Source organism: Pelmatolapia mariae, linkage group LG7, assembly GCF_036321145.2.
Source record: "Pelmatolapia mariae isolate MD_Pm_ZW linkage group LG7, Pm_UMD_F_2, whole genome shotgun sequence".
Classification (NCBI taxonomy): Eukaryota; Metazoa; Chordata; class Actinopteri; order Cichliformes; family Cichlidae; genus Pelmatolapia; species Pelmatolapia mariae.
The window spans coordinates 21758994-21782508 of NC_086233.1; the positions used below are offsets into that span (position 1 = coordinate 21758994).

The 23515-nt window shown below is 38.4% G+C and overlaps 1 protein-coding gene across 1 annotated transcript in view; it reads left to right on the forward strand.

Moving 5' to 3' along the window:
* Positions 1–23515, forward strand: part of brinp1 (bone morphogenetic protein/retinoic acid inducible neural-specific 1) — a 106260-nt gene that overhangs the window by 58983 nt on the left and 23762 nt on the right. Inside the window, exons 4-5 of the mRNA XM_063478440.1 lie at positions 1772–1941; positions 17224–17329. Of these exons, the coding sequence (XP_063334510.1) occupies positions 1772–1941; positions 17224–17329 (276 nt within the window). The remainder of the gene's footprint in view (positions 1–1771; positions 1942–17223; positions 17330–23515) is intronic.

Below are 23515 nucleotides of genomic sequence, written 5' to 3' on the forward strand. Positions count from 1 at the left end.
CTACCATTCCACTACACTAGGCAGTCACATATCCTCCACGGCCTCTACATTCATGCAAACACAAGGAAAGTGAAAAAAAAGAAAAAGATATTGAGAAAACATGCTTGTACACATGTACGGAAACACTGATTTGAGATGAAACAGTTTAAAATACCTCTCAGCTGTAAACACATACACCCTACACGAGCTGGTTATTTCTGGCAATGTGCCAGCGAGGTGCCCCGCAATAATGTAGCACAATGTATTACTTATAGAAAGGTGCACACAAATGACTTTTTTAAAGTCAGAGAGGTAATGATTTTTCCTGGCCAGCTAGCAATAACCACAAAATATTTATGTATAGAAGACCTTTATGCCACACTAAGTTGAAATAGTGATAAAAAATGGCAGATCAAGGGCTTAATGTGGGACTATTATTCTTGTGCAGTGGTGTAAGTCGAGTGTATGTAAGTAACTTTGCTAACCCCTGAGGGAGAGAGAGAGCATTGCAGCAACGGAGAATCGGCCCTCGTCCCCTCAGTGTTTGTACTCTAACCAGGCATGAGACATTGGCCCTGACTGCTACCCACCCCTAGTCACGGTCACCACAAGTTAAATGACCAATTCCAATGTATCGCTTGGGGCCAAATAACCATTCACAGCACTGTAAACCTGAACATATGTGACACGCTCTTGAAATAGTTCCAAGCATATGGTTTGCCATTTGAACAGTAATCTTTGCAGGATAGATTGTGTGAGCTTGCAGAAGTGAACTGATATTTGCTTGTTTGCTTTTTATGAATCTGTTTCTCCTTGTGGGAATGAAAGACTGAGAAATATGATGTGTACTGATTGAGCAGCTCAGCTCTTTTTAGTGAGTCAACAAACAAGCACAAGACATGCAAACTGAAATGGTTGTCTGGTGCTCTGTAAATATTTAGGCCCTTTGCTGATCTAGACTTTCATATTCTTGACCTTACAGACACTTTCTGCAAGATCAGGTTGAATTCAGTGAGTTGACAGACCTACTTCTCTTTTTCAAGTGTTTTCTGAAGTGTAAAGACGGACTTACTTTGTCTATCTTTGATAATAATAGCATTTAAATTATGAAGTATGTAATCAGTATAGGATCAGTAATGTGACTGAACTGTATACAGTATTTTTGTAAAAATATATAACTGGGGGAGGATCTGGGATTTGTGCAGTCTACTTGAGGTAGCTAAACTGGTTCCACTACTTACTTTTACCCTTTTCGTATTTTTCTTTTAAAATATTTGCATTCTTAAATGCTGATCATCAATTATTTGTATGTTTGTATCATGCCTATCTCCTTTTCCCTTTCTGGGTTCTTTTCCAAGAAAAATTCGGATGTGATTTATTTACCACAACACCACAGGATGAAATTCCTGTGGTATTGTGGTAAAAATTCTATATCACTACACCTCTTGTGGAAATAATGCCATCCCAATAGGGGTAAATCTAAGGGCATTTTCCGGGGATGGTGCCAGCTGGGGATGAAGCAGCAAATATGTGACTGTTCTGGGAAACCTAAGGCATCTGGTTTCTCAAGCTAAAGCTCCTAGCATTGGTATTCATCTCTGACCTCTCTGTTATATTGAGAGTTCCACCGGCAACCAAGATAAGACTGAATATGACAACTTTCACATTCAATGTATGTACAGCTCTTGCTTCGCTTTTGTAGTACACTGAATTAAAAAATAATGTCTTCATTGCCTTAAAAGGTTCTTTAAAAACATGCTTATATAATTCCATTTCTTTTTGCCACTTGCAGGAGAGGAGGCACTGACAATGTACCTGGCCAAAAACAAGCTGGACAGAAAGCTTGCCAACGCTACTCAGAATGTGGAAGCCCTTCATCAGTTGGCTTCGTCTTACTTCATTGACCGTGACGGTACAATGAGGAAGCTGCATGAGATCCAGATTTCCACCAATGCCATCAAGGTTAGCAGATTTTAAACATGCACATTCACATACAAATATTTTTGGTTCCTGATTTGTTGTGCATGAATTTATGCTTTTTCATAATACATGTATAGATGTATTGTGATATTCAGTGCAAAGGCAGTGCGCGAAGTTGACAAGTGAATTTCATAGGGAATAAATAACCCGTGTGCTCACTTAGACAGTCAGAGAAACACTTACTTTCTCTTCCTCTAGAGAGACATATGTTGCATAATACAAATAAATTAAAGTGAAAAGACAAAAACACAAACACAGTGCATTTCATGAATATACATTAGCCATTGTAAGGATGGTGGAAATAATCTGAATAGAGGGTGTCTTAATTAGCATATTTTGCCAAAGTATAGAGGAATAGAGGAGCAAGCACGACGATAGATAACCAGTGTTAATGATGGCACCACAGGCTGAAGACTGAAAGTAGATATACTATACACATACAGTAGTAAACACTTTGATTGGACAGACAAGTTTCCTATATGGATGCTTATGAGAAGTCAGGGTCAGATGATAATCTGCAACACATACAACCCCCCCACCCTCCCCCCCAGTAGGTACAGGAGATTAGATGATAATGTGCATTAGTGCACAGGAATGATTCTTTTTACTGATAAAGACAATATATTTGTTTTCATCAGTGTTCACCGAATAACTGAAACAAGAGCAACAAAAGAAAAACAAACACACAACTGTATTTGTAGTGTGAGCCTGCTGCATGCAACTGCTTGCTCACTGTTTATTCAGACTGATTCACCCTTTCAGCGAGGAGAGGGGGCTAGGAGCAGCAGTTGTAAAAACATGTAGATGTGCCCTGAAATGACAGCTGTACAAATATGTATGTTTATTTAACAGAAATTGTAGATTGGGAAGGACCATATAAAATCATACCAATCTGAGAAAGAACTGAGAAACGTTGTGTTTGTTTGGAAATAGAGTAGGAAGCTAACAAGCCCTGAGGTAAAACTGTGTCTGCTGCAGTCAAATATTAACTACTCTGAGTGAGTTAGCTGGTGTTAATTTCAAGCCCAGCTGATCATAATTATTTAGACTTCTCTAGTTTTCCAGGCATTTGCAATCACACAATTCTTAGTGAAAAAAAAGCTTGCAGATGAGAAATTAGGCAGCGAATGCTACCTAAACTTGAGTAAAATAGGATGTTGTCTTGTAAATGTCATCAAAGATATAACTATACAAGGTCAGCTGGACAAATTTTGCATTTTCATTTGTGAAGGCCTGTTTCAAAATGTGTGCCCGAATCTATCTATCTAGATATATATATATATATATATATATATATATATATATATATTTGACAAATTCTTTGACAGATTCTTTGCCTTATTCTGGGTAATGGCTAGAAATAGTGTTGAAATCCCCATAACTCTAAAATTCCCACAGCAGTTGCGATGCACCTGTGCTTGCACACCTGCACTAAAATCTGCAGGATAACTCTCTTATACACCCACCAATGCTCCACCTCCCTATCTTCATTCAAGGAGCAGATCCCGAGCTTTTTGTTGTTGTGAGTGACAAGTGGATTAAGGGGGTTTGGCAGATGAGAGTCCAGGTAGCAGGAAGTCAAGCATGACAAAATTAAGCAGACCTGACAGTGGCTGCTGAGTCAGTTTCTCAGGAAAGGAAGGCAGGGCGTGTGGAGAAGAGAGACCATCCATATAGCACACATACACAAAGACACACACACGCGCACGCACAAACACACACATCGAAAGCTGAGAGGGCTACATGTCTTCCATCCAAACCGATGGACCAATAGCGTATTTCAAGAGGAGAGGGGGTTTTTTTAACTTGAGAAAGGGGTGGGAATGGATTGGTGATGGGTAAGTTAAGGAGCTAATGTCATGCAAGAAGGGTTTCTTGTGCTTATCACGTACTGCATGAGGGTTAGTAATGAGTTGTCTTAGACACAAAATTGATGTCTTTTGCTTTTTAACAGGATAAAATAGCCACCTAATAGGTCTGTTCTATCAAGTGAAACAAACATGGCTGTGCACAGTCAGAATGGCAGTGAACTTGTAGCATGGGTGGTGCAATCCAGCAGTTACACAAAAGAATGGAACACAAATCTATGCTTTTATTGGTTAAAACAGTGGTTCCCAAGCTCTTTTTGCTAGGCCCCCCTTTGTTTTACAAGAAAAATGTCCCCCCCCCCCCCCCCCCCCCCCGCGCACAAACACATCCTCCAACCACACACACCCCTATTATGCTCCATTGCAGTTTATTTCACACCTCAGACATTTAGTAAACAATTAAGCAAATACAAGTAAACTGCAATAAATTACAGGTAGTAATAAAATAAACTACTAACTCTGTTACGCTACGTCCACACCTACACGGGTATTTTTGAAAACGCAGCTGTTTCGTCCACACGTAAACGGCGTTTCGAATCACCGAAAACGGAGATTTTTTTAAACTCCTTTTTTGCGTTTACGTGTGGACGAGGATTACAGAGTTCCTCACACAATGTCAAAGGTATGTGCCTTTTTTTCACGTCACGCTGTGCGCCACATTATTGTTTACATGAGATGAATTGCAGAATGGCAGATAGAGACAAAATACTGTTACTGTTAATCTGACTATCTTCAGTTTTTAAACGCTTACATACACACACGCAGTTACTGTCCCTCCATTTAGAAAGGCAGAGGCGTCACGATGTAATTATTTTACATGTAGTTGTTTTTTCCCTGTGTAATAATATTCAACATTGCTATCAATACATTTTTCAAAAAATGCCTCTCTGTGCAAAATGGGTTCAAAAACATAAACAGCTGTGGGATACTGTTTGTCCGTGATTTGAACCGGGGGACAAATCGTGGCAGGATCAGCCTGATATTATTTGGATCCCACTGTAACTTTACTGTATAAAGAGCTAACATCTCCAAAATGTCAGGAGTAGTTAGTCATTATGAGAAGTGTTTGTGAATTAAAAATCAAGAATATGGGATCCTGTTTGTCCCTGATTTGAACAGCCCAGCACGTGCTCCCGACGAAGGGAAAACCAATTCTGCAGGGGAGACCTACCTTGGCACTTGTGCAGGTGAAACCAAAGGGAAGATTTGCTTCACCATATTTTCTAGTCTTTGGCTTAGAATGAAGTTGGTTTGGAAACATATTCAGCTATGCTTCATCTCCTGCTTTGCGTTTGTGTGGGAGCCCCGTGCTAGCAGTGTCCAAGCATTTTTTTTCCCCCGTTTCATACCGCGCCCCCCCTGCAATGGCTCTGCGCCCCCCCTAGGGGGCGGGCCCCACACTTTGGGAAGGTCTGGGTTAGTTTTAGTATTTTTGAACATACAATGCTTTCTTTGTACTGTTAAATATCTTCAACCTTTATCATAAAGTAGAACAACAGCTCAGCTCAGATGTTCTTAAGTTTTGTCAATATGTGTATATATATATACATCCTAAAAAGAACAAAAAAAATGCATAGATTCAATGTAGTCATTCTCAGTTATCACTTATAACCCAATAGAAATATGTGGTGACTAGATTAGAGTCCTTGCCCTTTGCATGTAGTTTCCTATTTTATTATTATATTGATTTACTGGAACTATTTGGGCATCAGCCTTTCTGCAGTGGGTGTGTTACACCCAGCAAGTAAGAGTGCTTGGGGTGTGAGGGGGAGACTTTTTAAGAATATCAACTTCTTTCTTTTTTACTTCACTGAGTAGGAATTGGGTATAATCTGTACTTTTGTTTAGGAATATTATAACTGGACAGTGTCAGGATAGCTTGTCTTAATGGCTAGGGCTGCCACGATTAGTCAACTAGTCACGATTACGTCGACTATTAAAATCATCGACGACTAATTTAATAGTCGACGCGTTGTTTGAAGCTTTGTAAGATCCCGAAAGACGCAGGAATAAGAACTGGATTTAAGAGTGTAATAACGGACTGAAACAGAAGATGGCAGCACTGCATGTCCAGGGATGCCAGCTGCCTTTAAACCCTGAAGAAGAAGAAGCAGTGTCCGGTTTCATAGCTGTGTCCAAATTTAGCGGCGCATCCTTCGGAGGCCGCATTTGTAGGCCAGCTACTTATTTTTAACATTACTCTTATTACTCTTTCTGGGTCACAAAATAAACTTTTAACACATTTTCAGGCGAGAATGTAGCTGTGTAAACTTCAAATATCTGCTCGGTTTATCAAGACATCACATATTTGCAAAAGTGCTCCGACATTTTCGGAGACGTCTGTTACCCACCAGCTCGATAGCTAGAGGGTTCGAGGCTCACTAGAGCCGGCGAGAACAGCGTACTCCCGGCACATCATTTTCAAACCCCCCCGCGGTCTTTCGCTACTCAGAGTAAACATGATATATAAGTCACTCAGATAATTTAAAAATGTTATTGTTTGGCTTTTTTCAGTGTTTTATTTGTTCCTCAGTAAATTGGTTTGGCTGAGATTAAAGTTATAGTTTTTACACAGCTGAATAAACTTCAGACAGAGAACTGATTAAACAGAAGTGTGAAATGGTAGAGAATTTACTCCAGTGTCCTGTTATGTTTTACATAGAAAGAACAGACGGCCGAGTTTATTAAACTCCACTGAGACAATCTGCAAATTTCATTAAAAGTTTAATGAACTATCATCTTGTCTTTATTTTTAGTTGGCACATACCTTAAACACTTCAAGCTGTAAGCTAATGATAGTTATATAAGAGCAGATGCATGCTGGTGCAATAAGCTGTACGTTTTACATCCAACGGACGCATGATCTGATTAGTCGACTAATCGCAAAAATAATCGGTGACTAGTCGACTATCAAAATAATCGTTTGTGGCAGCCCTATTAATGGCACATGATACTAGTATCATGTTTGAGAAGTAGCAGACTGTTTTCTGATGGACCCATGTAGAATCAAGAGCACTTTCTCTCACATGAAAGCTGTTTACTATATTCTATTGTATGCTATTATTTGCTTTTTAATGCACACACATTTGCATATCTTTTAAGAGTAAAGAGGTGCATACTTAATTGTATTATTTTTAGGGAAATCTGTGTTAAAAGCACCTAAAACAGTGGCTGAGCATGTGCTAAAAATGTAAAAATACATTCAGCATTATATATATTTTTAGTAATACTAATAACATTGGTAATGTATGTTAATCTTGTCTGATATTCAAAATGCAAAACAAATTCAAAACAAAATGCATTTAGGATGAATCTGTATTTTCCTTTTACTTGACTATAAATAAAGGCAGCCTAAATTGCAGTTCTCCAGTCACGTCGGCTGCAGACAGACAGTGATCAAAATGTGCAGTGGAAGCAAAGTCCATCAGAAGGCACGGATCTATAAACACAGAGAACAAGGGCTTTGCTCCTCCAATATTGATTTAGTATGGCTGTAAGTCCTGCTTTGGAGTGCAAACTTACAATCAGGATAAAAAACATGCATCAATACAGCAGAAATATTTTCCACATTTCCCATCTGCAGGTAAGCAGGTTGAAAGTCAGTTCCGTTGAAATATTTTGTAAAATGTTCAAAATTTGACCTCTGTGGGATTCAATATTTAATACATCTATTCACTATTAGTTCATTCAGCATCTGTCTAACACTCTTATTACCCAGAGTATTTATAGTAGCTTCATGGATTTAATATTATACTTAAATTTCTAATGTGAAGGGCAAAATAAATAAGTAGCTTTGTATTGTATTTCTATTATGTGACATATTTCCACAGTGTATAAGTCTGGAACGATAGATGGCAAAACAACTGCATCCTTAAGACACAATTGAAATGATTATGAAAGCTACAGACAACTAATGTGTCTCTACTGAAAGAACTGTCCTCCACATTGGAGAATGAAGAATTTTCTTAAAATGAAAACCATGTTTCTGTCAATTGTCTGCCTAATCGAATAGTCAATTTAGCAAAGAGGATGAGACAGACCCTCAGCCAGCAGTAGAACAGCTCCATCAACAGTGTTTATATGGATATTCGTTGTGACGGGCATTCATGACAAAGATGCTGGTGCCCTGACTGCCCTGCTCAGAGAATCACCAGAGAAGTGCGACAGCTTCTAAAGTCTTGTATGTGTTTCTTACCATGATATATTATTATATGAGTCAAATACAAATTTCCCTATGAAGACAGCAAATGACCTTGAACATGTGTCTATTTTGTATATTTTAATTTAGTTTGATCAAGACAATAAAAAGTTGTTTTTCTTCTTCCCTACTTTTTTATTGCTGTTGTTTTTGTTTCACCCTCACTCACATTGTCTTTGATAGGATTCATATCAACAGGAAAGGTAACAAAAGTATTCTAGAAAATGTAATCGCTTGCAAGAATCAGAATTACTACGAGAAATAAGACGCAAACATTTTTAAAACACCGTACACTTACACACTCTGAATACACTCTCTATTAAGTTATACAGGTATACACATTATACAGATATAGAATGCTACCAGATACACTGATTCCATACCTAAATCCTTATATGATTTTAAGTAAGAAGGAAAAAGAAAATCAATGATCTGCAGCACCCCAAATCAGAATTTATGCTGTGTATGACTTTGGCAAGCAATACTTGATTAACTGTGTCATTATCAGACTACTAATGAGGCGGCAGAACAGCACGTGAACATCAGGACAGCCAGCAGGGTATATCACAATCAATCTTTGATGACATCAGACATCTGTGCAGGCACTAATGCAAAGCTTCCTCATTATAAACGTAGTTGCTTTTTTTTCATCAATGAGAAACACAAACAGTTCTTTGATTGTTATTGGACTCCTACAGGTTGCACATGCTGTGCAAGTTACAATGGTTGGAATACTAAAACACATAGAACACTATTAATCCTTAATAAGAAATTTTCCCTAGGACCACTGATTGTATTGCTAAATAAAATTTGGTAATCAAAATCACTGATGGAAAAATTGTTACATTTGGCTAAAGTAGACATGGTCTAATGGTGAAATTTATCATAGGAAAAAAAAAACCCCAACAGCATGGCACTGATTCTATATATATCTAAAACTCTACCGAATGGACTGAGCATGTTTCCATGAAGTATTTACTCATTTGGTCTTTTAGCTGGGTTTGGCTGAGGTTACCGCTGTTGTCAGCTCAAATGTTAAATTAATTTGAGATCTAGTAACTGCAAATGTAGAAGATATAGTAGGACAACTTGTTTGCCAGCCTAGCTGTAAAGGGGCATGGTTGGCGGCTTAGCTAAGTGCCGTCTTGCCAATTTATTTTGGCAGTTAGCCTGTTACTTGTGTCAGAGGTTTTTGTATACATCCAGTCTTAGAGGAACATAGGCACTGAATTCTTACAGATGCCCACTCCACAATTGTGACATAGTGCAGTGAGTATGACATTTTAGAGCCTCTGCCACAAACCGGTCCTTTGAGTCCAATGCAGCTATTATGAGTTGGAGATGGATTATACTCCCTGAAGTGAAGATGTAGAAAAATATGTTGACTTGGATAGATGATTAAAGGGGACAAACCCTACCACAGACTACAAGCTATAACATAGATAGCAAAGTGGCAACGGAACTTGTGAATGAAATGGTTATCAAGAGGGTGGGGAAATGCTCAACAAGATCGATTATTTTGTGCAAATAAAGAGAAACACGCTCAAGAAGCAATGGAAATGGTATAAGATTGCTACTAAAAAGACTGCAGGGTGGTAGACATGATAGTCCCCCCCACTCCTTCAGTGTGTACCCTAATGATTCTTCAAATCCCCCCAAAATTCTCAACAAGCTCAAAGCTAATTATCATTACAATACACAGCACTTTCTGGATCATTGCATGAACTTAAGGCACCTGGCAAGACAGCAGAAGACTACACAGGTAAAGGCAAACAACTGCTCCTGGCACTGTGGTTAGCACCACCACACCACACGTTACTGGTTGAGGGTTCACTGTAGTACATGCATGGGAAACCCCTTTGAAGTGCTCCACAATGTAAACCTCTTTACTGCCAAGACACTGAAAGGACTGCAAGGCACATGCAAAAATTGAGTTGTGTTTTAGTGTTCCTTCACCTATAACCACCAAATCCCAAATGAGCTGCTATTGCCAGGCCCATCCCTCTCCTGGGGATGTATCAAAGAAGTATTTCATCAGGTGAGATTGCTGCCTGAAGATCGGCCTATATAGTGATTTCTTGGGTGTGAGAGACTCTCCTACCTAGAGTGTATGAGTTGATCCTCCTGTTTGGGAATATGTGTTCACCAGGCGGTGCCCTATATATACTCCATAGCTAATGGCTATGCATTATCACAACCATCAGGGAAATGATGACCGTTCTATCAAGCACTTCAAAGTAAACAACTAGCTTCTGTTTGCCAGAAAGGCCAAAGATGTCATCAACAAACAGAGGGGCTTATTAACTTATTAATGACTTGTTAGCTTTGACAGTGGACAAACTGTTAGCTATGTCATTAGCCGTTTACCCAAGAAGATCATCAGCTAAACATACAGACATGTACCCCATACACCTGCCCTGGGACTGTGCTGGTCATCCCACATCCCACAGATACGCTGTGCTATAAACTAAATTGCTTTCCTCCCTTTGCCCCCATTTCTCACAGGATTTACTATGAGGGTCAAAGTTCTTTTTCACCAAATCTTGGACAAAAAGCAGTAGTGGAATGACCTGTTAGACAATGACATGATTACAGCAATGGAAACTTGCTAACATGACCTGCAACACTTGGATGACAAAAGACTGTCTTGCTTCTATGTGAGTGCAGCTCTTGACCGTGCAGCCAGTAAGTGGGAGATTTACATCTTCTGAAATATATCCTGGCATACAAGTGGTTGCATGGGATACCTGCACACAGACAGGAAATAGGATACAGGTGATAACTCAGAAAAACGTCCTATTAATTTGTAATAACCATTTCCTCTAAAGGGATAGCGAATCCAGTTCATGCCAGCAAAACCCCCAATGCACAAGTTGTTCACTACTAACATTTCCCTCTATGTAAGTGTCGACACTGTTTTTCCTGGCAGTCATCTGATCATGCCCTGCACAGAGTTCATTCAGTTGTTCTTTTTCACACAAGCATCATCTCCAACATCCAACCCTTGAAGCAATTCCCATAGATCTATTTGCAGATTTAATTTAGCCGCTTTTCAAGTTGAAACTCTAGCCAGTCCAGCTGTGTTTGTGATTGAAACTCATGCCATCTGTGCCCCAACAATAAACCCTCTTTCAAAGTCTTTTGCTCTTGCATCTTGAGACAAGACCAGAATCCCTTTGGGCAGCTAAGCATTTCATCCATGACACAGCATCTATCCAAATGTTAACTGTTTAACTGTATCATACATTGAGCATGTATGGTTATTTAGGTTTATCGTTTAGTTTGTGATCCACTGGGATGTTTCAGTGCAAAGAGTTGTCTTTATAAAAAATGTAATGGCTATACTGAACATTTAAGCTCATTCTTTAGATATTATATGGCATCTAAAATACTTTTGGTTAATGTAATTGTAATGTTCTGTGATCATTAATAAGACTTTATGATGAGTGTAAGTTGGCAATATAGTTTGAAAGTAAAGTCCGAGCCTAATGAATTACTTTAGAAATGCTATTATATAAACATTTCTAGGCACTATGTAAGGATTATTAGCAATTATATGATAAATATAATTGCTGCATATGTAGAATAATGCTACCTAAAAGCAGTGCAATGCTAAACTTATACATATGTTATTTCAACCAGTTACACTACTAAAACTTTGCTAAAAGCTGCCATTAATGGATATAAACATTTTTTCAATCATATATTAATGCATTATTATCATTATTTTTAAGGTACTTATATGTATTTATATCACCTTCATACAAACAGTTAGTGAGGTTTTTTCCCACTGTGCATAAAATCATACCTTGCTGATAAAAAAAAGATGACATATGGTTGTTTGTCTTTGTGTGGCTGAACTTCATTGCTGCAAGCTAGGACTCCAGTGGGGAGGGAGGGTCATTTAGGAATGAAAATAAGATACCCAATGGAGTGTTTTAATAGAAAGAAAATGTCAATTTTACGAATGAGTGTGTTCCCGTGGAAATGTGTGATTATGCAGCAAGAAGTATGATGAGGAACTGGCTGTGTGACTGTGTGCTTGCATGCTATCTTGACTGTATGTGAGTCTGCATGTGACTGAGCGGCTGACTGTGTCGCGTACTCTATAGTCATTCATGCATGAAGTGTGCAAGTGTGCATTCCTACAGGGTGTGCTTACTGCATCCCTCACAAGGTCACCTATCCATACAGTTACTCTGGGCAGATTTACACCAGCAATCAATATGCATATTTCCTGATGATGCTGCAGTGCTGTGGGTGGTGGTAGTGTACCAGCAAGAGTCATATGATCCTTTTTCTCATCTCTCAGTCTAGTCTTGTGTAGGGTAAGAGAAATTTAACATGTATACAATATGACCCAGATTTCTGTCGTCTGCAGAAGCCAAGTTCGGAGCAGTTTACATCTAATTTGCATTTGCCACAAGCAAGCATGACAGATTTTATATTCAGTGTTGCTTGAGTTACAACACTCGAGGGTGCCAAGTTTATAATTAGAAATGCCCTAAAGTTGATCTTTTTTTTTCAGTATCACTTAAAACTAAAGAGTTACATTAACAATGTCTTTTACACTTGACACATTTAGATATTTAAATATTCATACAGAGAATTTTATAAATGTTCAAGGGAAATGTGCTACTACAGAAAAAAAAAATGTGGTTGCTCTGTGCCTCCAGTGTGACTTAGAGGAACACTCTAGCCACACGAAAAATGATATGAAGAAGGCAGAAAAGTGTCCTGAGAGAGTTTTCACTACAAGGGTGAAGAATTACAGAGGAGCACGTCTCTTCTTTTCTATGTGGCCATAAATAGCAAGTCATTAAGAAAATGGCATGTGATGGGCAGATTAGGATGGTGCAGCAGAAGAGACGTGTAATGAAGACAGTTGAACCTTACAGTAATCTTCCCTGTCCCACTCACCCATCTTATTGCCTCATACATTGTTTTCCTTATCTCACATAGCTTCAAACCACCTTTTATTTCTCCTTGTTCTTTCTTGCAACAGAGACTAGAATAATGTGTGGTTTGGTTTCAGAGAAACATCCTTTTCAGTATAGCAGTATAGAAGTAAGATCATACTACTCCCATGACAACTTCAAGGAATTGTAGAAATAATGAGAGCTTCATATGCTGTGTGATTTTAATGAACCTGACAAAAAGTGGTTTTATTGCACGCTGAAGCAGTCGATACACACTGAATCATATGTAGAGATAGGGAGATGTTCTAGGTGACAAATGACAAAGTTATCTAATACAAGGCATAAGTGGACTGCATTATGATACATCTGGAGAGATGTATTAATAAAAAGATAGGTATACACTGGCCTAAACTCATGGATGCATTTACCTTTTGATACATGTGTGCACAAACTATGAGCAAAGCTCACATAATAGCAGTTTTACAGCTACCTTTTCCAAGTTTTATCCCTAACAATTCGCAGTGCTTTAGAGTCTATTTTGTATAATTATTTTATATGAGATTCTTTTTTTCCATTGCACAGTTTTCACGAAATGACCTTTACCTATGATGTTAACTGTCAAATGCTCCTCTTTGTATTAAAAAAATTCCAATTGGCGCTTAATGAAAGGCAGGTGCATTAGAAAGGTCAGCTATAGATGTGAAGTGAATGGGCCTGTGTGCTGGAAAGGCAGATACCCAATTAAAGCAAGTTAAATAGGCCAATTCAAATCAAATAAAGTGAGAAAAATGACGGACTATAAATACATAGCTTGAGATGTAAACATGTAAATCAAAATTTTCAGATGTGCTTGAGGTCAAAATGTTTCATGGGGTAGCTACTTAGCCACTGATCATTATATATGCAACTGGTTCCCAAGAAACAAGCAACATGATTGAGTCTGAATGCACAGACACACTGTATGCAAACACACACGTTACCCACAAGTACCCACACATACTCCTACATGCACCTGATGTACTGCAGCTGCCTGGTATGTATATCATGAAGCTATATTTTGCATTTTGAAATACAGAGAACTTTGCACAGGAAAAACGTAGTTTTTTTTTTTTTCAATATATGGGGCTCGGGGAATAATATATGTGCATTAAGTCACCAACAGAACCTGCAACTTTAGATCTCCCGTGCATCATCTCTTATTTACTTGGTTAGATGATTTTCTTGGTGACAGATGACAATTAGATGGTTGTTCCAGAACTATGGTTTCTGTCTGTGGACTGTTATACAGTCTGGGCCCAGTGGGATTCCACTGTTGTGTTCTGCTTAATAATCCAAATCCTCTAAGTCCCCCTTGGCCCACTTCAGTCCTTTGATTGCTCCTTGTATTTTTATTACGTTACACTCCATTTTCATAATCTGGTGCATAGCATTCTTATGGTGTGTGGTGGAGAAAATGAAAAGACAGAGCCTAACAAGTAATGCACTACGCTCTCCTAAGGTCATCCAGATTACAAGGGTCAGTCTCTAATCCTTAAAGCCGGGTGTGCTCTTAATTTGGAACCATAATTCTTGGAGCAAATAACTCCATAGAAAACTGGCTGTGAAGAAAAATGGCAAGAAGCAAGTGTTCATATATATGCACATAATTTGTGTGAAAGTACAGATCTAAATATCCCTTAGCTTGCCCATGAAATCACCTATTTTGTCACATGGGAGATGTCCCGAAGTGACAGGGGACAGATATCCACCTTTGTTCTGTCACCCTGGGTCGTGCAATACAACCTTTTGAAGGAGGTCATTCATTTCACAATAAGAAAAACAAAAATTAGGAAAAGAGCTGGGTCAGCAAAAATGTGAATGGCACAGTGTGACTGCGTCGTTCTGTTATCAGTTCAGATGCACACATTAGTCAAGTGCACCTCAGCACCTCAAAACTTCAAAACCTTTGCCATTCAATTCTTTATTTCTTTTAACCAAACTAATGAATTGTGGCTAAAAACTGCAAGGAGGTGATCATTATTACCTCATTAATAGTTTATAAAAGTCATGCATGCTAACCTTTGTTGAAAGGAAATTTCTTTGAATGTGATTAAAATTAAACTGGAATAAGCCCTTATATTATGAAGACAGTAAAATGTGAATTTCTAATCTACAAAGCAGGAGTTCAGTTACTTACAGTGCTGTAAAAAGTAGGTACTGTATGCGTTTTAACTTAAAATAGTAAAGCTTCAGTGGATCAACCACTTTTTCCCATTTGTATCTTAAAGGAAAAGACCAGTAAAACATTTGGTGGTAGCAATACCAGAATGCTAGCGCGACATTTTTAAATAGTATTTCCAATCTCTGTATGTTTCTTTCACACTCCATTCATTTAATTTCAGTCATTAAAATGTTGTATATTTTTAACAAATAATATGCAACAGTGGCATACCGTAATCTACAGATAAAGAATGTCAGTGTTATCGTCAAATATGAAGAGCAAACAAAACAAAAACAAAAATCTCTAGCATGTGCCCTAATATAGCAAGATTTATTCAAGAGCATAGTGATTGAATATGAAGATTATATAGTTCTCCTCCAGTCTGTCCCTGTCTGTCTTCTGATTTTGCCGCCTGATGCCAGGGGTAGATTTACATCTGTCTAATTTCGTGCTTGTCAGCCCACCATCTGGTATGGTATCAAAATTAAAGACAGGAAAGATGATATCACACTGTCAATCACACACACACACACACACACACACACACACAAATGTGGAATATAAGTTACTGAAGCTGTCTGTGGTGAAAATTCATCTCACAACAGATATGAATGTCATGGTTCTGCATCTTGACCCAGTGTTTTGAATCTTGTTTAATCATTATTGTGTGAGTGTCTTATGTTTCCTCGTTTAGTTTTCTTGCACTGAGTTTTCTGATTATTGCGTTTATCTCTGTGGTTTTGGTTTAGTTCCCTTTAGTGTTTCCCTTTCCCTGTGTTTTGTCCTCAGTGTGTCCTGTGGATGTCAGTCTTGTTGTCATGTCATGTCATCTCGTAGCCTTTGTCTCTGTGTTCTGTCTTCAACGTTCCCACAGCCTCTCCAGCCTGTCTAAAGCCCTCTGTGGATACAAAAGCTCACCTTGTTTTTCACACATTTTAATGAGTTCAATTTTAAATCATTTTTGTTTGCAATATATAATCTTGTAAGGGCACAAAACTATAATTATCAATCCTATGGGTTTTAAATTGGCATAATCTCAAACCAAATCTAAACATGAAGCATTGATACGATATGTAAAATATTCTAAAAAGTTGCATTTCAATCCAAACCGTGATATATTCTCAATCCAAATATTTTTCACTGTTCAAAGGCAGGTTTGTCTGCGCCTCCTCTACCCCACATACCTCCTAACAAATATTATTGCACTATTTAAAACTGGAAACAGTCTTTTATGTCAGGAATTTCAGGGATCTTTTTGCTTAAATGGGTAGTTTCAGAAGCCCTTCAATCATTTCAGATGTTGGAATGTATAAAAATGACTAATTTGAGGACTTGCAAAGCAGAGAGATTTCATTAAGTCTGGTGAACAAACATATGGATCATTGTTTGCAAATTTTGTTGCTTTGTTTTCATTTCTTTATATTTATTGATTTATTTGTTATGCCTCTGAGATAAAAAGATTCTTTCAAAATCCTTGACACAGGTTTGACTACAAAAAATAACTAAGCCTGGACAGATTTCTGATTTCAATACTTTCTGTTATGCTTACATTGTTTTATTTTTGTTGCGTTCTCTTTTTTTTTGTCATAGATAAAGATTTTTATTGTTTTGTTGTTTGGAACAGAACAATCCCATAGTTCAAAAATGTTCCTCCTGCAAAACAGCTTAACCCCCCCCCCCCCCCCCCCCCCCCCCCCAAAAAAAAAAAACCACATCCTTGTGGCAAGATGAACATCAGCCTTGTGGAAAAATAACTGAGTCAGTTAGTTCTCAATACATTATTTGCCTGTTGGTGTAATAACAAGCTTTTAAGCTATTATTATGTAGCTCAAACATAATAATACACCTAAACATTGTTAAAGGGTGGTTTGTTGTGTGATGGCTGCTTTTAAATGAGGAATACTACATCGAGCAGAGTACAGTGAAAGCACAATAGATGAAACAAAGATATGTAGTCGTGTAATAGTGTAGTAATACTTGAACACAACGGGCACGCAGACGTTTGCATGCCCGCACGCACACAAGTACAGAAAGTGAATCTGAAATGTGGCTTTCATTTGAGTCCTAATTCTCTTGCAGGTGACAGAGACACGGACGGGCCCGCTGGGATGCAGTAGCTATGACAATCTGGACTCAGTTAGCTCAATCCTTCTGCAGAGCCCTGAGAGCAAGCTTCATCTACAAGGTAAACACTGCCCACGTTCATCCCCAGAATGCTGGCTGTCACAAAGAAGGAGGGTCAAACTCTCGCTTGACCTCTAAAATGAAATGACATCTATACACTTAGATGAAATAGTCTGAGGTGGACTAAAGAAATGGCTTGTGGTTCCTGAAGAATTGAAAGTCAATGCATTTTTTAATTGGCACTGGGATGGGGATAGAATTGCTCCCCATTCCCATCTGGGGATTTCAGCACAATGTTCTGGTTATAGACGTGCGCTTGTGTTCTAATGTGATTGTGTCTTAAGTCTTTCTAAGCTTTGATCAAAGACAGGTCTCCAAAACAGTTGTTTGAACAGTGCAAACTAATCAGTCGTGAGAGTACAAAGTAGCACTTTCTGTGTAGCTGCAATGTGTAAAAAGACAAATGAAACAAGGTGTTTAGACAGTGTTTTTTGTTTGACAGTGCTAGAGCCATATTATGGTTTATAGGAACAAGCTCGCTATTTATACAGGAGTTTCTTTCATTAGGATTTGTCAGTATTCGAAAATGAATCTGCTTTGCTCATGGATCATACGTTGGTCAGTGCACATAGCAAATTTACCTATGAATGGTGATGTTCTTTTAAATTAAAATAGGTCTGTCTTTCTAACAGAAGTAACAATTAGCTTAAGAGAGGAATTACATGCAGTGTCAGTCACCCTGGGGAAAACGAATGATGAAAGACTCTGTAACTGTGGTCAAGTGTTTGAGAAGTGTGATTGCTTCTTTGATTTATTTCAGTTTATGCAGGTTATTAGAACTAGTTTGAAAATCACATAGGCCTATTTTTAATCCACACATCTCCATCTCCCTCTCAGAAGGGATCATTATTCCTTCTCCAAAGTCAGAAAACTAAGTGGTTTGTCAAAGAAACACTTTTAAGTCCTTGGCTGCCACTTACTCAAAGCACTCTATAGGTTTTGGGAAAAGCTTTATTGTCATGCACCAAATGTATTAGCCTTGTGCTTTGAAGAGTGCTTTGTCACGGAATTGATAGATGACAGGCCCGGAAAAGATTCTTTCTTTTGGTTTGATAATAACTCCACTAGAAAGCGAATGCTTTTATGATTGGTTACAGGCTTAGCAATTTTTTATTAAACTAAATTATATTGGTGTGTGTGTGTGTGTGTGTAGTGTGTATGCTTATGTGTACCAGAGAGTGGTGGTGGTGGCGGGGGTGTTAAGAGTTTGTCTGAAAATGTGTTCTTTGGAGAGCAATCATTGTTTCTGCTTTTAATTAGAGGACAGCTGATGGTGTAACTTCTTCAATAACTGTGGTGCTCTTCAAAGTGATGGCACTTCACTCAGCCCATGAAGAGGGATGTAGTCAGTAGAGAGCTTTTAAGGTCTATGCTGATCAAATATGTTAATAATGAGACCCAACCATTTAATACAACTTATAGTTGTCAAGAAAATGGTTCAGTTTAGATGACTTTATTTTTTTAGTTTAGTTGTAGTTGTTTTTTTTTTTTATCTCTTATTAAACAATATATTTTTCTCAGATTAGAGTAGCCATCGATTTTTGTAAAGAACATTTGTTTGCAGTCTAAAAGTCGGTATGGCTTCACTTTACATGCCTACATGCCGTTTTCCGTCATTAACAACATAAACACAAACATCGAGGTAGTCTTTATCTTGATCTGTGAGGCACTGCTGCAAAAAAGTTGAACTCTTTGCCATCCTAATTCAGAAAAAGTTTGGACTCAGAGGAAAATATAAATAAAAACAGAATGCAATGATTTGCATTTAAAGATTGTGGAACAATTTCAGAATAATGTTCCCCGGTGTAAAATTGCAAAGACTTTCATCATCTATAGTCCATAATATAAAAAGATACTGAGAATATGTAGAAATGTATGCCTTTCTGAGAGATGAAGTGGAAAATTAGTGTTGGGTGTCTGTGGTCTTCAGGCTCTCAAGCAGCATGGCATTTAAAACATGTATGATTCTGTCATGGAAATCACTGCATGGGCTCAGAAAACACTATCAGAAAACACTCTGTGCCATCCATAAATGCAGGTTAAAGCTCTCTCATGCAAAGAAGATGCCGTATGTAAAGATGATCCAGTAACACCATTGTCTTCTACAATACATGTTAAATGTAAAAGTCTTTTTGGAAAACATGGATGCCTTGTACTCCAGATTATCAGCACTCACTTCATAAGCCTGCATCTCTGATGGTACGGAGGTGTGTGAGTGCTTATGGTACTGTTGCGTTGCACATCTGGAAAGGCAACATCAGTGCTGAAAGGCGTATGCAGGTTTTAAAGTAGCACTTCCTTCCGTCCAGACAATGTCTTATATAGGGAAGGTCTTGCATAGTTCAGCAAGACAATGCTAAATGCATGGTGCAGCTGTTACACCACTGTGGCTTTGTCCAGGTGCTGAACTGGTTTGCCCGCAGTCCAGAACTTTTATCGACTCAAAACATTCAATGCATTATAAAATAAATGAAAAAAAATGACAAAGAAGACTTGGGACTATAGCGCCTCTAGAATTATCAAACATAAATGTGACGGCATTCCTCTTTAAAAAGTTCAGCAACTGGTCTTCTGATGTCATTGCACAGTGGCCTTTGCTTGATGTATGCACAGTGACTGCATGTTTAACTTGTTGTACAATCCTTAGGGATAGCACAGTTAATGTGGGCACAATTATGGATTTATAAAGTAATTTTACAGTGGAAATAAAGTGTAGGGATTAAAACAATCAGTCCATAATTGTAATACAATTCATGATTCTAAATAAGGGGTGGCTGTAGCTCAGGTGGCAGAGCAGGTCAGCCACTAACCAGAAAGTCGGTGGTTCAATCCCAGGCTGCTCCAGGCTGCATGCCAAATATCCTTGGGCAAGATACTAACCCCATGTTTGCCTACTGGTGGTGGTCAGAGGGCCCGGTGGCGCCAGTGTCCGGCAGCCTCGCCTCTGTCAGTGCGCCCCAGGGCAGCTGTGGCCACAATGTAGCTTGCCATTGCCAGTGTGTGAATGTATGTGTGAATGGGTGAATGACTGAATGTAGTGTAAAGCGCTTTGGGGTCCTTAGGGACTGAGTAAAGCGCTATACAAATGCAGGCCATTTACCATTTATAAAAATAATATTATTTTTTCAATTATTAAAGAAGTCAATAAGCAAAAAATGTATAGCTAGAAATAGACAATACCAGGAGTGTTGCTCTGTAGCTGATTAATAGTTGAGCAAATAAATATCTGAACATATTTTTGTGACTAATATATGGCTGCTAGGGTATACTACTTATTGTTCAGCTAGTTAGGTTATTTTACATTGCTGCTAGTGCGAGGATTGTATTATGTCATTTAAATGTTTGTCACATGATGGTCAGATTAAAAACAAAACAAAAACAAAAACCATGCCAGTGTGTTGTTTTAAAACTCAAACAGTTTAGGTTATATTAATATAAAGGGAAGACTTTATGGACATCTCTCTTTGGTGGAGGGCTCATCAAAAAAAAGAAGAAAGGTCTTGGTGTAAATTACCAAAATCATTATCATGACCAAAAGAGTATTTGTGAAGGAGAGTAGGCACTTAGAACTGGCTTTGGTCTCAACTGCAGGTGGGAAGTGATGAATTATAACTAGTTTCAAGTACCACACGGTGGGGAGAACACTGCTTTTCAAGAGATGAGCTGAGTGAGTAGCCGTGATTTAGCCTGTCTCGGACCAACTCTTAATAAATGAAGGGGTAATGAATGTGTAAATGATCCTGGATTCTCCTAATCCCACCACCCACATCAAGCAAACAACATATTCAGCAGAAAAAAAAACTACAATGCATATAAAATCCAGGAGCCCCATGGGTTCAGTGGGATAATTGCTTTCATTGTTCTGCTGTTCCTTCAGCTAAACTGATACCGATGACATTTAGATAAGTGGAAGTGACATACATAATCAGAACACACGAAGTATAAATTGTCATCTCAGCAGCATGTTTTTCTTGTTTCTCCACTGTAAGGGAGGACTGTAAGTGTCATGGTGGCTCCAAAAGCATTTTTTTCCTCTTTAGACAAACACAGTTCAATTCTCTGCAAGATTTACTGTGTCCCTAGACTGGCCTTTACATTGAGTGGCCCAAAAAATAACAGCTTTGACAGCATTGTCCTCTTTTTACAATACACCATAAATGAACTTCTCAGACTGTCCCTTGAGGAGGATGACATTGGCTGGGTCCAGTGCTACTCTAATAAGCACTAGCAGCTCTCAGCACATCTAATGAACGCCCACCATGTGTCTCATTTACAAATGCCTATTGACCTTTTACCAGACAATTAGCTAAAATGCTAACTTTTGGCATTTAAACTGTGGGGAGGAGTCACAACTGGCCAATGTGGAAGATCGCAGATCACTGCCTGCTGTCTAATATGAAAATACACATCACCATGCAACATTTAGTTTGAAATGATCTTATTTCTAAAGTTATTACTAAAAGTATTTTCAACAAGTAATATTAACAGTGTAGTTTTTTTAATTTAATGCATGCATGCCTGATGTGACAATGGTTGAAGGTCAAACAAAATGGTAAACTACCTAATTTCTGCATATAGAAATTCTTTGATGTGTTCAAGGACTATATATATATATATATATATATATATATATATATATATATATATATACTAGGGGTGCAACGATACACAAAATTCATGGTTCGGTTCGGTTCGATACTTTGGTGTCACGGTTCGATATTTTTTTCGATACAAAAAAATGTTCATGCCTTTTTAATTTGTCATTTATTAAAATTATAAATATATATTTTAACTCAAAAGTACAGTTTTTAAATTTAATGTTGCTGAAACAAACAAAAAAAATCTATCTGATCGAGAAATCACTCATCTTTGGAAAAGAGAGTTTATTACAGAGAAATGGCTCTTTCCAAAATAAAAGCTATACTATACGCTTCTTCTGGGCTATATTCTCAGCAGCATATTAAACATATCAGGTCCCCATAAGGAGAATCATGTGATAACGGCTGTCTAAATGACTCGGGTAAAGTTTGTAGCATGCATGCTTGTTGTTTTCGTCTGCTTCCACTTGTCTTTGCACTAGGATGATGTCGGAGTAAATGTGCAGTCATATTCGTTGTGTTCCCACTAGTGCTGTCAGCGTTAATCTCGTTGAAATGACATTAACGCCATAACGCGGCAAATCTCCGTTAACGAGTTACCGCGGATCACCCGTGCTTGGGGCTGGACGGCATCAACATGTTAACAAGCTAACTGCGCTAACGCACTAGTTCCCACCAATTGAGCATTGCGTGGCACATCCGACATACTGTTTTACTTTTGTCCATGACGCGCTTACCTTCAGGGTCATACTTCACATGAAAACCAAGATAGTTCCAAACGCCAGATCTGAATGAGGGTGGGGGAGGTTCAATTTTGGCTAGCGTTGAGGCAGTTGCCATGTTGCAACGAGCTTAGCTTCTGTCTTGCTAGCTTGCGCTGCGCTCAGTGGATCTGCACTCGACAGTGCAGCCTAGGCGGAGTAGTGGAACGCAGATCCACTGAGTGCTCAACACAGACAGCATCGTCAGAAGAAAAGTTGATAAAATAAATTAAAAATTTTGTATTGTTCGATACATATGCGTACCGAACCGAAAGCACTGTATCGAACGGTTCAATATCGATACGAGTATTGTTGCACCCCTAATATATACATATATATATATGAAAACCCAATTTCTCCAACATTGGACCCAAAAAGGACTTGATGGAGGATACACTGTCTAGTGTTAAAAAGTGTATTTGTTATTGTACATTTGTTGAAAAATATTAATTTGTACAATGTCAAATAAGAATATCACAGTAATATGTGAACATGCATACAGTCCTTAAAAAAATAAGTCTTCAAAGGACACGGGACACTAAGTATACCGGTATTGCTTCCAGAGGAAGAGGAAGTAGCAAACAGGTGCTCTTAATCAAATGTACTTGATTCATTTATCAGTGGGAAGTGTGAGCACCTCTATAAAAGCAGACATTTTGACAGTTTGCTGGCCTGAACCATTCAGGTGTGTGTTAACACAATATTCATCCCAGGAGTAAACATCCCAGCAAATTCACCCGAAGGTCAGACCCTGCAATCCTCAGAGAAATTGCAAAAAACCTAAGAGCTGCTTCTCAGACTCTACAGGCCTCAGTTAGCATGTTAAAT